Source organism: Prionailurus bengalensis, chromosome A1 (assembly GCF_016509475.1).
Source record: "Prionailurus bengalensis isolate Pbe53 chromosome A1, Fcat_Pben_1.1_paternal_pri, whole genome shotgun sequence".
Lineage (NCBI taxonomy): Eukaryota > Metazoa > Chordata > Mammalia > Carnivora > Felidae > Prionailurus > Prionailurus bengalensis.
In genome coordinates, this window is record NC_057343.1 from 173,168,800 (window position 1) to 173,183,796 (window position 14,997).

Consider the following 14,997-nt stretch of genomic DNA (forward strand, 5'->3'; position numbering starts at 1 on the left):
TAGTCTGATAGTTCTATGCATGGTAGGACTACATAGGAGATTATTTAATAGCTTTGGGGGGGTTAATAACCAGGATAATGACAGTAAGAATAGAAAAGAGATGGTTCTAAGAGATACTAGAGGTTGAAGACAGAATTTGATAACCGATTGGTGATATGAAGGAGATGATGCTAAGGACTAAGCCTAAAAGGAAGAAAAGGCCGTTTACATTTAATTAAGAGGATACAAGGTAGAGAACAGGTTGTAGTAGCACAAAATGATAGTTCTGGACACATATATCATCCAGATATAAGGTGTCTATCAGTCAAATTGGGAAAGTGAATCTGAAGTTTGCAATTGATTAGAGACATATGATTTGAAGTTACCTGCAGAAGGATAGTTGTTGAATTGTGAGGCTGGGGAGTATAAGAAATACTCATTAAAGGGCCATTTGAAGCACTACAAGTAGTAGCCCTGGATGGAAGGAGAATCGGGATCCTGAGAAACACAGATAGCCTAGAATGATAGTTCTCAAACCTTATGGAAGGGATGGTGTCCTGAAGTTTATAGCAGACATTTTAGAGTATTCATTCAAGTATCACATCACTATACACATTTGTTCCTGTCCCACAGATGTGATACATTTTGGCCTTAGTAATTTGAACGTGAGTATCTATCACCTCCATGTTCCTTTCAACCACCAATGTGGTTATTTGAAGGTCAGATTGTAAGTCCCCAGGCTATTTCTTGTTAACATAGGGACTCTTTTTTTAATGTTGATAATGTCACTGTCAAGGTAAACCAGTAAAGTGTTTTTGCTGCATTCACTTTTTGACAGATTTCCTTTCCAATCTGTTTATGGATCATTTTCATTTTGGGGAATACTGCCCATAGTTACAAGGTCATACATGTTCAAGAACATTGTCCTGTGTTTGGAAACCTAATTGGTCAACAAGACTTTGCTGGGAACTTGAATGGAATGCCCCGGAATATGAAAAATACAATATAAATTATAATTAAGGAACATGCAGAAAAAATTGGTAGAAAATGACAATTTCCAGCATTCTTTGAGGAAAATTTATCAAGAGAAGAACTTAGATGGGAAAGAAATTGCTTCAAAAGTCAGGAGGCAGTAAGCAAGAATATAGTCATTTCATTATTGGGTGAATGTAAATTAGTATGCTAGAATATATTTAAATATGGTATATAGAAACTTGAATATTTGTTAGGGTGTTAAATAAGACAGCATATTATAATTGTTAATTTGGTGTTTTTCATGGTCATGTTGCAGGCTTCAGAGACATGGATTCTAAACATATTTTTTTTTTGCTTTTGCAGCTTTTGCTTTTGCAGCTTGGGCAGGACTTTTGAGTCTTGCTTGACCCATCTGAAAAATGAAAATAATTCACCTTGTATTGTTTTAAAAGTTAGAGATAATGTATCTTAACTGTTCCATATAGTATCTTGCATAGAGACTCCCCATAATCTCTGTTATCACTCCAAATATCACTGTTGTTATTGAGATATAATTTATTATTCATAATTAATAATAGGTAATATATGTAGAGTGCTTTACAGCTTAAGATACATTTTCACATTGGTCTGAAATAACTTTTTTCCCTAGCCTACCTAAACGCCAGGAAACTTAGAAGCATATCTTCAAGAAATTATTTAGAATTTTGTCATGTTAATATATTGTGTTCTTTTTTACAGGAAGTACTTAAACAGCTACAAGGAAGTATTGAAGATGAAGCTATGGCTTCTTCTGGACAGATTGATTTATTAGAGCGTCTCAAAGGTAGATTTTTTTAAGTATTTTAAAGTAATTTTTAAGCTCCAGTTGTCAACTTTAGGTGTATATATCCAAATACAGCTTCCCTTGAGCGTTGGTTTCAGTTTTCTTGGTATAACAGCCTTATCTATTAGGGTTAGTTGTTAAAATATAAATACATAAAATGTCTCTTTGTCATTCCTTCAGTTAGACATTTAACTGGCTTTGAATAAATTATTTTAGATTTCTTATTTGATTATTTTTCAGCTCTTTTTAAAGCTCATTTCTATTATGCCAGTCACTAAATAGGCCTTTAGTAAGCTGTATGGGACAGACTGGGCTTATTTCTTTACTTGAAGGAATAAATGCCCTTCTCTGTTCCATCCAGGATAGAAATGCTTTGTCTTGTCACATATAGAAGCTGATTATATGCCATTTTTAGTAGAATTTTAAAAGAGTATCTTTCTCATTTTGTTGCTTAAAAATTCAAATACCAAAACAGGTAAAGTGCTTAATGATAATTGAAACTTGGCTGAGAAATTACCTTTGGGTCCTAAAATATATTATTATTTAGCAGGAATCTGAGGAAAGATACTTTGTCTGATTTTCCTTTAACACACTCCTTTTCCCCCTGATTCAAGCTGACTTTGGAGGGACAGTTTAGTCATTCAGTTTCTTAATAATTGTTTATTCAGTCATGTGTGTTTGTGCCTTCCTCTGTTACAAATTTAGAGTTGCAGTGAACACTTTTTTTTTTTTAAGACTTGATATTTGTATATATTGCATTTATATCTGGAACTAGCAGTCAGCGAATATCTAGGAGCATCAGCATTTGTGATAAGGATTTTCTCTGTTCCCTGCATAAATTTGCTACTCCTACAGGCATTATGTAATATAATGTATATGCAATTATATTATGGGTTAAAATTTGAGGACTAAAACATGAACCTAATATTTTATTTAATTGCATTAGCAATATTTTAGCCACTTTAAAGCAATTGTTGTATAAAAACTTGTCTCTCTTTTATTTAGAACTTAATTTAGATAGCAGTAATTTCCCTGGAGTGAAACTACGCTCAAAAATGTCCCTCCGTTCTTATGGAAGCCGCGAAGGATCTGTATCTAGTCGTTCAGGAGAGTGCAGTCCTGTTCCTATGGGTTCGTTTCCAAAAAGAGGGTTTGTAAATGGAAGCAGAGAAAATACTGGTTATTTAGAAGAACTTGAGAAAGAAAGGTAACTTTTCTTCATTAAATAGTAAACTTGAATGTTCAGTTTTTTCCATTATTTTGTCATTTTGTAAATACAAGATAGGAATTTACGAAGCATGTATGGCAGATGATCACTAACACTTAAGAGAGCATTTGCATTTATTAATTCAAAAATAGTATGTTACTGATCATACTTATATTAAATCTAAAAATGTAAAGAGGCAAAATTAAATCTGAAAATGTAACAGAGGCAATTCCTGGGATTCTAAGTTTTGTACTTTGTTACTTAAAAGCTTCAAGTGCCCTGTATAGATGATCATAATAGTTACACCAAGTTAAAATATGTAACTGATTTTTAATTGAATTTCTTGGTACCTTTTGAAATAAATTCAATAACTCCAGAGCCAGTATAAGGTAACTTTCCATTAGGGATGGCCTATTACAAGTGGCCACAAATGAAACATTCCTTTATTTTTTTGTTTGTTTATTTATTTTGAGGGAGAGAGTGATTGCATGGGGGCACACAGGTTGGGGAGGGACAGAGAGAGGAGGGGAGGAGATTGGGGGGTGGGGGTGGAGAAAGAGAGAGAATTCCAAGCAGGACACAGAGCTCGAATGCAAGAACTCCGAGATCATGACCTGAGCCGAAATCAAGAGTTAGACCGTTAACCTCCTGAGCCACCCAGGCGCCCCTGAAACGCTTCTTAATTTATCGGTTTCAGTGTCTTAAAAAAAGATTACTTGGGGCGTCTGGGTGGCACAGTCGGTTAAGCGTCCGACTTCAGCCAGGTCACGATCTCGCGGTCTGTGAGTTCGAGCCCCGCGTCGGGCTCTGGGCTGATGGCTCAGAGCCTGGAGCCTGTTTCCGATTCTGTGTCTCCCTCTCTCTCTGCCCCTCCCCTGTTCATGCTCTGTCTCTCTCTGTCCCAGAAATAAATAAACGTTGAAAAAAAAATTTATAAAAAAACATTACTTGACATATATTATGAGTCTGGTTTCTCATAGCTAATGTGTTAACTTCTTCTCTTACTGAAGTTAAAATCATCTCACTACAAATACCAGAATATCTATCACCAAATACCAGAATATCTATCACCCACCAAGAACTTTTTCAAATGTTTTGTAAAAGGTTATGAATTCCTTAATGCATAAATATCTTATTTTTATATTCCTAAAAATTCTATTAAACTTGAAGAAATATTAAAATGTATAAACATTACATATTAGCTCTGCCATCTCGATCATGTCATTAAATTTGGTATTGCTTTCTCCTGTAAAAGAGAAACATGGTTCTACCTTGCAGAGTTGTAAAAAGTGATTATTAGTGTAAAAATGTCCAGCATATCTAACTGAAAGGCAAAAGACCTTTTGCTGCTCTCTCTCTGGTTTTAGGTGTGTCCATCTGTAAAAATAGGTTAATCTTCTGGACCAGAAATAGTGTTAAGCTTTCTTTCATCTTGAGTTTACATGAGTCTCTGCTTCTTACCTCGAGCCAGGAATATTTCTGTCTGACCCTATAGGAAACACTGTTGTGAATAACAAGCATCTACCATCTTCCATCTCTGTCCCCTTTGAACTCTGTTAAGAAACAGAGGATTTGTGAGCATACCATCTTTCCTAGGAACTAATTTTGCATCACATAGATAAAGCCATGAGTTTATTAGCAGAGAGAGAGAGAAGAGAGTGTGTGTGTAGTTCTGATTTATCTTGTGCCCTCTTGGTTCTCACTGTGTTGGAGGGAGGTAAAAATTGAGTCCTTGATTGTATGACAGAATCTTTATTTTGCTGTCACACTCATTTGCTAGTTCAGATAGGTCTAAGGTCAAACTCATTTTCCTTCTTCATTATCAATGTCATTGATGAGAAATTTAATACCAATCTGATTCTCATTCCTTTGTAGGTAGCCATTTTCCCCTCTTTTGAAGCTTTTAGAATGCCTCAGTATACATGTTTTCTTCATTCATTATGCTGGATAATCACTGTGCCCTTTTGATCCAGAAATATATTTCCTTCAACTTTTGAAAATTCTGTTACGTGATTTCTTTGATGACTTTCTCCTCTCTCTTTTTTATTCTTTCTTTCCCTCTCTTAAATCATAGATTCACTCTCTTTGTCTCTTTTTTTCTTGTTTTCTTTATCGCCCAAGATAAGTGCTAGAAAGTAGTCAAGCCAGGACTCAAACCCAGCTACACAGCTCTGTAATCTTTTTGAACCTCAGTTTTCCAATCTGAGGAGTGAGCCTAAGAATAACTACCTCAAAGGGTATTGTGAGGGTTAAACTAGATTTAAAAAATAATTGCTCTCTCTCTCTCAAAATAAATAAACTTTTGAGAAAAAGAAATTAAAAATAGGGCTTCTGGGTGGCTCAGTTGAGCGTCTGACTCTTGCGTTCAGTTCAGGTCATGATCTTGTGGTTCATGAGTTCAAGCTCCATATCATGCTTTGTGTTGGCGGTGTGGAGCCTGCTTGGGATTCTCTTCCCCCACCCCATCTCTCTCTCTCTCTCTCTCTCTCTCTCTCTCTCTCTCTCTCTCTCACACACACACACACACACACACACACACACACACACACTAAATAAACTTAAAAAAAAGAAAAAATATTTAGAACTGTGTCTGGTCCTTAGAACATTCAATAAATGTAGGCTATCATCATGTTAGCTATTCACTCATTTAACAAATATTTATTAAATACCTAATATATACATGCCATGCTCTTTTAGATGACCCTAAGTTAGAAGACTAAGAAGGCACAAGATTTACTTTTTAAAGAAAATTGTTAATAATCACTAAGCTCAAACCTAAAGAGCTATCTGTCTCTGGGTCTAGACCTAGTTTTAGTTCTGAGCCTTAAACGGTGTTGTCAACCACTATCATTTAACCACTTGTTAACATTTTGGCTCAAGACATTGTGAGCTTGGCTTCCTCAGAGCATTTTATCACAGTTTGACCTTAACCTTAACAATAACAGCTTGTCCCTCCCCTCCACCGTCATCACTAACATTGGCCTATCAATTTAAGCACTTTTAACATCCAGCTGTTACTTAATGATGAGCCCATTTATTGGAGAGTAATCAGAGGAAGTAGCAGCATCACCATCTATCTCTCTCTCTTCATGACCTCTAAGTCCTGGTAGGTCCTGTGGGTACTCACCAGGAAACACTGAAAAATAAAATCAGATCTCATCTTTATGCCAGCTTGTGAAAGGAGTTTAGGTTTTCTCCTGTGCTTTCTCCTGCTTCTGTCGTCAGAAATGGGAGGGATAAGGTAGATTCTCATTAGTCTGCACCTCCCCCAACATTGCTACAATCGTAAGCAGGGGCTTACTGTCTTTCCATGGATTCCCTCACTACTAAGCTTGCCACATCAAAAATGAAGGCATATTTCTTATTTTTTAAATTGTTTCTCAGTAATGGAAAGGGGATTTTAGCAAGAATAGAACCTTTCACATTCACATGTATATATATTTTGCAAAACAATATAATCAAACGGAATTTTAAAGTAACAGTTTTAAAGTGGAGATCATCTCTGTAAATGAGCAAACCCCAGAAGCCATAATAGAAAATATCCACAAATTTGACTACAAAAAAAATTCAAAATTTGCTACATGGCAAAAGCATTATAAACAAAGTTTAAAGACCAGTGATAAACAGAGAAAATACATTTACAACCCATATAACTGACAAAGTACAATCATTCTTAATATGGATGAGGTCCTATAAATAAGTAAGAAAAAATTACAGGCAAGGAAATACAAATGGTTTTCAAATTGAATAATTGCTTATCCTGGGGTGACTGCGTGGCTCAGTCAGCTAAGCATCCAACTTTGCCTCAGGTCATGATCTTGGCGATTCACAAGTTCACTGCTCAGAGCCTAGAGCCTGCTTTGGACTTGTGTCTCCCTTTCTCTCTGCCCCTGTCTCTGTCTCTGTCTCTCTCTCTCAAAAATAAAAATAAAAACATTAAAAAAATAAAGAAAAAGTGCTTAACCTTACTAAGAGAAATCAAATTAAAACTGTAGTTGATATACCATTAAAAAAACTGGATATGCAAAAATAAAGATTGATAAAACATTATCAAGTGAAAGTGGTAGGAGTATAAGTTGGTATAACAATGTAATAAGAATGGTAAGTTAAAATTTTACATACCCTAGGAATTTATCTTAAACACATGCTTGCACATTTGTGAAATGGGGTTATATATAAGGATATTCAGTGCAGCATTGTTTATAACAGCAAAAATTTTGAAAGGCCCTGTGTTCCTTCTAAAACAAAACTAGTTACAGGGTATCCCATTATAGATTCATCAGTACTCTGCAGCTAGCAAAAAAGATGTAGGACCTTTTTATGTTCTGACATAGAATGATCTCCCAAGATAGATTTTTAAGTGAAAAAAAGGTTAATAGGATAATACATAGAATAACATGCTACTGTTCATGTTTAAAAATGTACATGTGGGGTGCCTGGGTGGCTCAGTTGGTTGAGCTTCTGACTTTGACTCAGCTTCTCATGGTCTGTGAGCTCGATTAAGCCCCGCGTCAGGCTCTGTGCTGACAGCTCAGAGCCTGGAACCTGCTTCAGATTCTGTGTCTCCCTCTCTCTGACCCTCCCCCGTTCATGCTGTGTCTCTCTCTGTCTCAAAACATAAAAATAAAACATTAAAAAAAATTTTAAATGTACATGTAAGTGTACACATAGATTCTTACATTTTTATAGAATATCTCTGGGAAGTATACACCAGGAAATGATAATAGAGGTCACTTTGGGAAAGAGCCACATGATAGGAAATCACAGACTTTTTGTACCTACTGAGTTTTATCCCAAATTAACACTCTTATTTTGCATTTATGTTTATAATGATCAGATATAGAATATCTTGATATTGTTATTGAAGACATTGATTGGGTTGCCCAGGAATTACCTAACAAATTTTCAAATTCCAAACTAAGAAAAAGTTTCTCTGAGAATAAGTTGTTATTGTTGTACAGTAACAATATATTTCTTTTTTTGTTATTAAGTTTCTGCAACTAATTTTTTTTAATTCTAATACAGTTAACATATAGTGTTATGTTATTTTCAGGTGTACAATAGTGATTCAACAGTTCTGTACATTACTCAGTGCTCATCATGATAGGTGTACTCTTAAATCACCCTTCATGTATTTCACCCATTCCCCCCCCCCCACCTCCTCTCTGGTAATCATCAGTTTGTTCTCTCTAATTAAGAGTCTGTTTTTTGGTTTGCCTCTTTTTGCTTTGTTCATTTTTGTTCCATAAATTCCACATGAGTGAAATCATGTGGTATGTGTTTGTCTTTTTTGACTGACTTATTTCACTTAGCATTATACTCTCTAGATCTATCCATGTCATTGTGAATGGCAAGATTTCATTCTTTTTTATGGTTGAGTAATCCATAGTATGTATGTGTGTATATATATGTGTGTACACACACACACACACACACACACATCTCCATTCTTCTTTTTTTTTCAATATAAAGTTTATTATTAAATTGGTTTCCATACAACACCCAGTGCTCATCCCAAAAGGTGCCCTCCTCAATACCCATCACCCACCCTCCCCTCCCTCCCACCCCCCATCAACCCTCAGTTTGTTCTCAGTTTTTAACAGTCTCTTATGCTTTGGCTCTCTTCCCCTCTAACCTCTTTTTTTTTTTTCCTTCCCCTCCCCCATGGGTTTCTGTTAAGTTTCTCAAGATCCACATAAGAGTGAAACCATATGGTATCTGTCTTTCTCTGTATGGCTTATTTCACTTAGCATCACACTCTCCAGTTCCATCCATGTTGCTACAAAGGGCCATATTTCATTCTTTCTCATTGCCACGTAGTACTCCATTGGTTTTTTTTTTTTCTCTCTATTCTTCTTAATCTGTTCATTTATCGTTGGACACTTGAGTTGCTTCCATAATTTGGCTATTGTAAATAATACTACACTAAACACAGGGTGCATGTATCTTTTCAAATTAGTGTTTTCATATTCTTTGGGTAAATACCCAGTAGTGCAATTGCTGGATTGGAGGGTAGTTCTATTTTTAATTTTTTGAGGAACCTCCATACTGTTTTCCAGGGTGACTGCACCAGTTTACATTCCCACCAACAGTGCATGAGCATTCCTTTTCCTCACCAACACTTGTTGTTTCTTGTTTTTTATTTTAGCCATTTTGATAGGTTTGAGATGATATCTCATTGTAGTTTTGATTTGCATTTCTCTGATGATGAGTGATGTTGAGCATTGTTTCATGTGTCTGTTGGCCATCTGTATGTCTTCTTTGGAGAAATACACAGTGACAAAATATTTCTTGTTATTTTGGCTGCTGAGAAGCTGAAAGCCATGTCTGTCCAGTGCAGTGGCTTCCTATACTCTAGGTTTGTTTTTTTGTATAATTATTGGTTTTTTTCACTCCTCTATTATGCTTTTTATTCTTATATTCACTTTGAGTTTTGTTATATGTGTACTTTTTTCTGTAAACTATCATATTCTTAGACTATGCTAAATGTGAAGAAAGCCTTTGGTTGAAATGTGAACATTCTAGTTAGGATGTTTAACATCTTATTTAGGTGGAAAAGTAAAAAACTTTAATACTCAAATTTTAATGATTATAAAATTTTAAGTCCCACCTTCAAAAATCTAAAATCACTAAGTTTTCTGCTTCCTCATTAATAGTACTTTAGTTTAAATAGAGAACATTACAATTACAGCTGATAAGAATTACTGTTATGTATTCTGTTAGCATTTTGTAAACTTCCCCTTTTTTTGAAAAACAGATCATTACTTCTTGCTGATCTTGACAAAGAAGAAAAGGAAAAAGACTGGTATTATGCTCAACTTCAGAATCTCACTAAAAGAATAGATAGTCTTCCTTTAACTGAAAATGTAAGTAACTTAGCTTATTTTAGACTTTAGTAACTTGATCTTTTAAAATACCTGTTACTCATTAAAAATTCAGGATAACTGCGTTTTTAGTTTTCTGTAAACTGTACTATGTTTTATCTAACTTTAAACTCAAATGTATAATAGTTAATGAATTTTTGTTTGTAAAGGTGATAAAACTTCATTATACTCAAGCAAATAATTTGTTTTCAGCCCCTAATTAAGAAAATCTATTAAGTTTGAATTTTAAAGGACTCAGGATTCAACTAGGCAACTGGTTTTTTATTCTGTCTGTTTAATTACCAAACGTACTCTGTAGAATTGTTTATTACCATCTATTTTTTTTAACCATAGTACATGCCATATAGTTTTTGCAATTAAAGTGTCTTTGAAAAGAATTTGACTGCTATTCCAGTTATTATAAATGACAAAAGCTGTTGGCAAGGATCTTAGGACTTTTTACAAGTACTAAAATTTGGTTTGCAAATATAACTATGTGAAAAAAATTTAATCTTGTCAGATTTTCTTTCCCCACACAAGCTCTCCATGTCAACTAATTTATTCATGGGATGACACATGTAAGAGTATTTCAGAATGTTCTGGAATACATTAATCTTAAACAAAATTATATTTTACTGTTATCCATAAATACTTTTTACAGTTTAAAAAAAAAATAGGTTAATTAAAATTATATTGTCCTTGGGGCACCTGGATGGCTCAGAGGGTTAAGCCTTGGACTTCAGCTCAGGTCATGATCTCACAGTTTGTGAGTTCAAGCCCCGTGTTAGGCTCTGTGCTGACAGCTCAGAGCCTGGAGCCTGCTTTGGATTCTGTGTCTCCCTCTCTCTCTGCTCCTTCCCCACTCATTCTGACTATCTCTCTCTCTCTCAAAAATAAATAAACGTTAGAAAATATTTTTAAAAAATATATTGTTCTCTCTTAGCTTAGATTTTTCATTTTCTAATGACATTTTTGAGAGAATATAACAAATGAAAAAGCAAAAGTAGAAAGAAGGAACACAGGGTGCCTGGGTGTCTCAGTCAGTTAAGCCTCTGACTCCAGCTTAGGTCCTGATTTCATGGTTCATGAGTTTGAACCCCACATCAGGCTCTCTGCTGTCAGTACAGAGCCTGCTTTGGATCCTCTGTCCCCCTCTGTTTTTGCCCCTCCCCCACTCGCTCACTTTGTCAAAAATAAACATTTTTTAAAAAGGAAGAAGGAATGCTTTTTTCAAAACATGTACTTAGCCAGGTTTCCTCATGGGCATTGTCTGGCAGGAGCTGGAACCAGAAGCTTAAATGCACTGTCTCCTAGAACAATCATACAAGATTTTGAGAGGAAGAGAAAGGATCTCTTTTCCTGATAGTGTCCTTGACATCTTCTGGGGAGTTAAGGAGACTCAGATAGTGAAAGAACAGTTAATGGAAAGTTCTTGGATTCAGGGATTAGGAACTCAGGAAGGTTTGGTGGGATTTTTACTCTTAAATAAAAAATACCTAAGCATATTGCTCTCCATTCACTTTGGTAATTAGAACAAAAAAATTTAGAGTCCAGTTGTCTACATGTAATCAGGTTTAAGAAAGTGCTTAGATCTATGTGACAACTTAAGAGAATAACTGGTTAATATCTGAAACAGAGATGAGTTGTCAAATAAATTATTCCCATATTTATTAAATAACCATTTATTTATTGGCATATATAAGACATTATAGACCATTTGGCAACATTAGCAAATGTAAACTGCATGTATATCATAAATATTTTTTTTAATTTCACAGTTTTTGCATTTATATTGGGAAGCAAGTTAAGAACACATTCATTTGCAAATACCAAGATATTAGACATTGCTTTTAAAACATCAGATCTAAACCACATTATTGCAACATACTTTGTCATGTTTACCTTTTTATTTTTTGCGGGAACTTTGGAAAGTGGAGGATAAGTAAGTGGAGTTAGAACTGGCTCATTGGGAATTAGAAATAACATACAGACTAATTCATCTGTGTTGCAACCCATAACTTGGGTATGCCTATAGAAATACATTCTCCGTAGAGTGTCATCCACATTATTGAAAGGGAAAAGGGTGAGAGTTCCCCTAACTTAACTCACAAAGTAGTTTGGAATCCTTGGACCTACAGAATGTCGTTCTGAGTCAGACACAGGTCTGACACAGCTCTTTGCTAGGCATATAGAGCATAAAAAAATCTATAGCTCTTCCTCATTTCCTTCATGGCCCATTATCATTTTATTTAATCATATTTTAGCTATTACCACTTGTTGTGTTTGTTTTTTTTTTTACATTCATTTACTTAGAGATTGAGAGAGAGAGAGAGCATGAGCAGGAGAGGGGCAGAGAGAGAATCTCAAGCAGGCTCTGAGCTGTCAGTGCATAGCCTGACATGGCGTTTGATCTCACAAACCATGAGATCAGACGTGAGCCGAAATCAGGAGTCAGACATTTAACTGACTGAGCCACCCAGGCATGTGTTTATAAGTTTCATTACCTTGTCCTTTTCATCCTTTTGTATGTCTAGCAGTTATCTTAGTGCCCGGGATTTTAACTATAGGGTTAATTGATTTTTTAATGAATTAACACCCTCCTGTATGAAGAACTTCTTTTTGTTTATTTCAGCTTTGCTTTTTTGAATTACCAAAAAGTTTGTGTTGTCTTGCAATATGTGATTATCTATATTATGTAAAAGCTTTTCCTTGTCCCATTTTCTTCATTTTGCAAATGGGGAGAGTTTCTTTGTTTAATCTACATGTTTATAACAATCCTTAAATTGAGATACAAACTTAAGGATGATGGATGGTTTCTTGATTTTTCTATGTTGTCCACATTAATATGCTAGTTTTTAGTAATTAAAGTAGTACCCCCTCAGTGCAGAGGATAATATGGGAACTGAAGATAGGTTTACCCTAACTGGACCAGTTATATATTTTAAATGAATCAGTACAATTTAAGTAAAGCCATTTGTGGCTACAGGGCAGTAAAAGTTTTAAACTCAGTATTTCACATCAGGGACCCAGACTGAGCCCAGCACCTATAATCAAATTTTAGGACTCCTGGAAGAACAAAATAATCTTGTTATATGTAGTAACTTACATATTTGGTATTCATTTTCTTTTTAGGCATTAATATGCTTTTTGTTTTTACTGATAAACTTATGAGATATTAGCATTTCAATTTAATTTGTGGTTTTAGTTTTCCTTACAAACAGATATGACCAGAAGACAATTGGAATATGAAGCAAGGCAAATCAGAGTTGCAATGGAAGAACAACTAGGTACTTGCCAGGATATGGAGAAAAGAGCACAGGTAACTTATTATTAAATTGTAAAACAGCACAGGCTAGAGGAGAGCTATTAAGAGTGTGATGAATTATAGCTCTGTTAACATTGATTAAATTTTATTATTAAAGATATTTATAAGTCTACCTTCACTTAGGCACTGTTTCAGAATAATAATTTATTATGGCTGCTGCGCATCATAACCAATGTTCACGTGATTCTGCCTCTACCGTATTTCATTTCCCTGATTCTGTTCTGCTGTGCCTTGGAATAGTAAGAGAGAAAAAGTGTTAGATGCTGGTCATCTGGTAGCTAATAGTTAACTTCACTTCTCCTTTGAGATTTTTGCTTCTTGTAATCTAAGTATGTGTAATGACATTCAGAATATTTCACTGCTCTTTAAGTTGTACACAAAAAAGGGAAGACCTCCCTTAAAGAAAGTAGGAAGGAAATATAGAAAGAGGACACAGGGAGAGGTGAAATGAGTTGGATGGAGAACATTCCCATATTTCTACCTCAATTGATGTCAAGAAAAGAATATTAAATAGCTTTGCTATTTGTCAAGCATTTTCATACATTATTGAATTTAGCACTTTGTATTTACACAAGTGTATTACTCGCTAATGTTTTAAGCCCTGACAAGGCCTTACCGTTTGCCTTGTCTGTTTCAAAGCAAGTATGGGCATTAAGAAAGAAAAACAAAAAAAGGAAAACTTTTATAACAAACTGGGAGGAAAACATTATTTTAAAGATTTTATTTAAGGGAATAGTCAATAAAAGGGAGGGCCTACATTTGTATGTATGGTATAAATACATTTTTTATTCCAAGAAGTAAATCACTAATACAAGACATTTTACATCCCCAAACTGTAGTTTTTATCTTTTATATGGTAGTTTCCTAAACACAATGTATATTTGCTTTATGCTAGAGTATGGTGGTAGACTAAGGAGATACTTAAGCCCCAGTACCATGATATATTTTGTAGTCCATACCTGTTATTTTCACAATGAGGCTAGAGGCTCAACTAATATATCTATATTACTTATGTTATGATACATGCATATAATAACTTTTGTTAATTTCCTCTCACTACCTCCCCCATCTGTTCAAATTAACATCTTAAATGCCAAAAGTAAACTTTAAGGGGCTCCTGGGTGGCTCAGTCAGTTAAGTGTCCGACTTCGACTCAGGTCATGATCTCACGGTTTGTGAGTTCGAGCCCTACATCAGGCTCAGTGCTGACAGCCCAGAGCCTGGAGCTTGCTTCTGATTCTGTGTCTCCCTATCTCTATTCCTCCCCTGTTCATGCTCTGCCTCTCTCTCTCTCTCTCAAAAACAAATAAACATTTAAAAAAAAAATTTTTTTTTTAAAGTAAAACTTTGGGGCACCTGGGTGGCGCAGTCGGTTAAGCGTCCGACTTCAGCCAGGTCACGATCTCGCGGTCCGTGAGTTCGAGCCCCGCATCAGGCTCTGGGCTGATGGCTCAGAGCCTGGAGCCTGTTTCCGATTCTGTGTCTCCCTCTCTCTCTGCCCCTCGCCCGTTCATGCTCTGTCTCTCTCTGTCCCAAAAATAAATAAACGTTGAAAAAATAAATAAATAAAAATAAATAAATAAAAAGTAAAACTTTAAAAATAAGCCTTTCAGTAGAAAATATATATGAATATCTTTCTAATATTGGAGTAAAAAAGGATTTCTTAAGCAAGATATAGAATACTATTTGTGAAAGAAAAAACTGATACATTTCATTGTATTAAAATTCAGAATTTATCGGGTACCTTAAAAATACATAAATTTTGGGTTTGCAGTTACATGGATGAAACTAGAGGGTATTATGCTAAATGAAATTAGTCAGAGAA

General features: G+C 35.1%; 1 protein-coding gene across 13 annotated transcripts in view; it reads left to right on the plus strand.

The window, feature by feature from the left end:
- APC (APC regulator of WNT signaling pathway) overlaps positions 1-14,997 on the plus strand; it is a 149,520-nt gene that overhangs the window by 80,313 nt on the left and 54,210 nt on the right. For all 13 annotated transcript variants that reach the window (XM_043595387.1, XM_043595418.1, XM_043595451.1 and 10 more), the window contains 4 exons: positions 1,693-1,777; positions 2,783-2,984; positions 9,742-9,850; positions 13,053-13,166. In XM_043595387.1, coding sequence (XP_043451322.1) covers positions 1,693-1,777; positions 2,783-2,984; positions 9,742-9,850; positions 13,053-13,166 — 510 coding nt within the window. The remainder of the gene's footprint in view (positions 1-1,692; positions 1,778-2,782; positions 2,985-9,741; positions 9,851-13,052; positions 13,167-14,997) is intronic.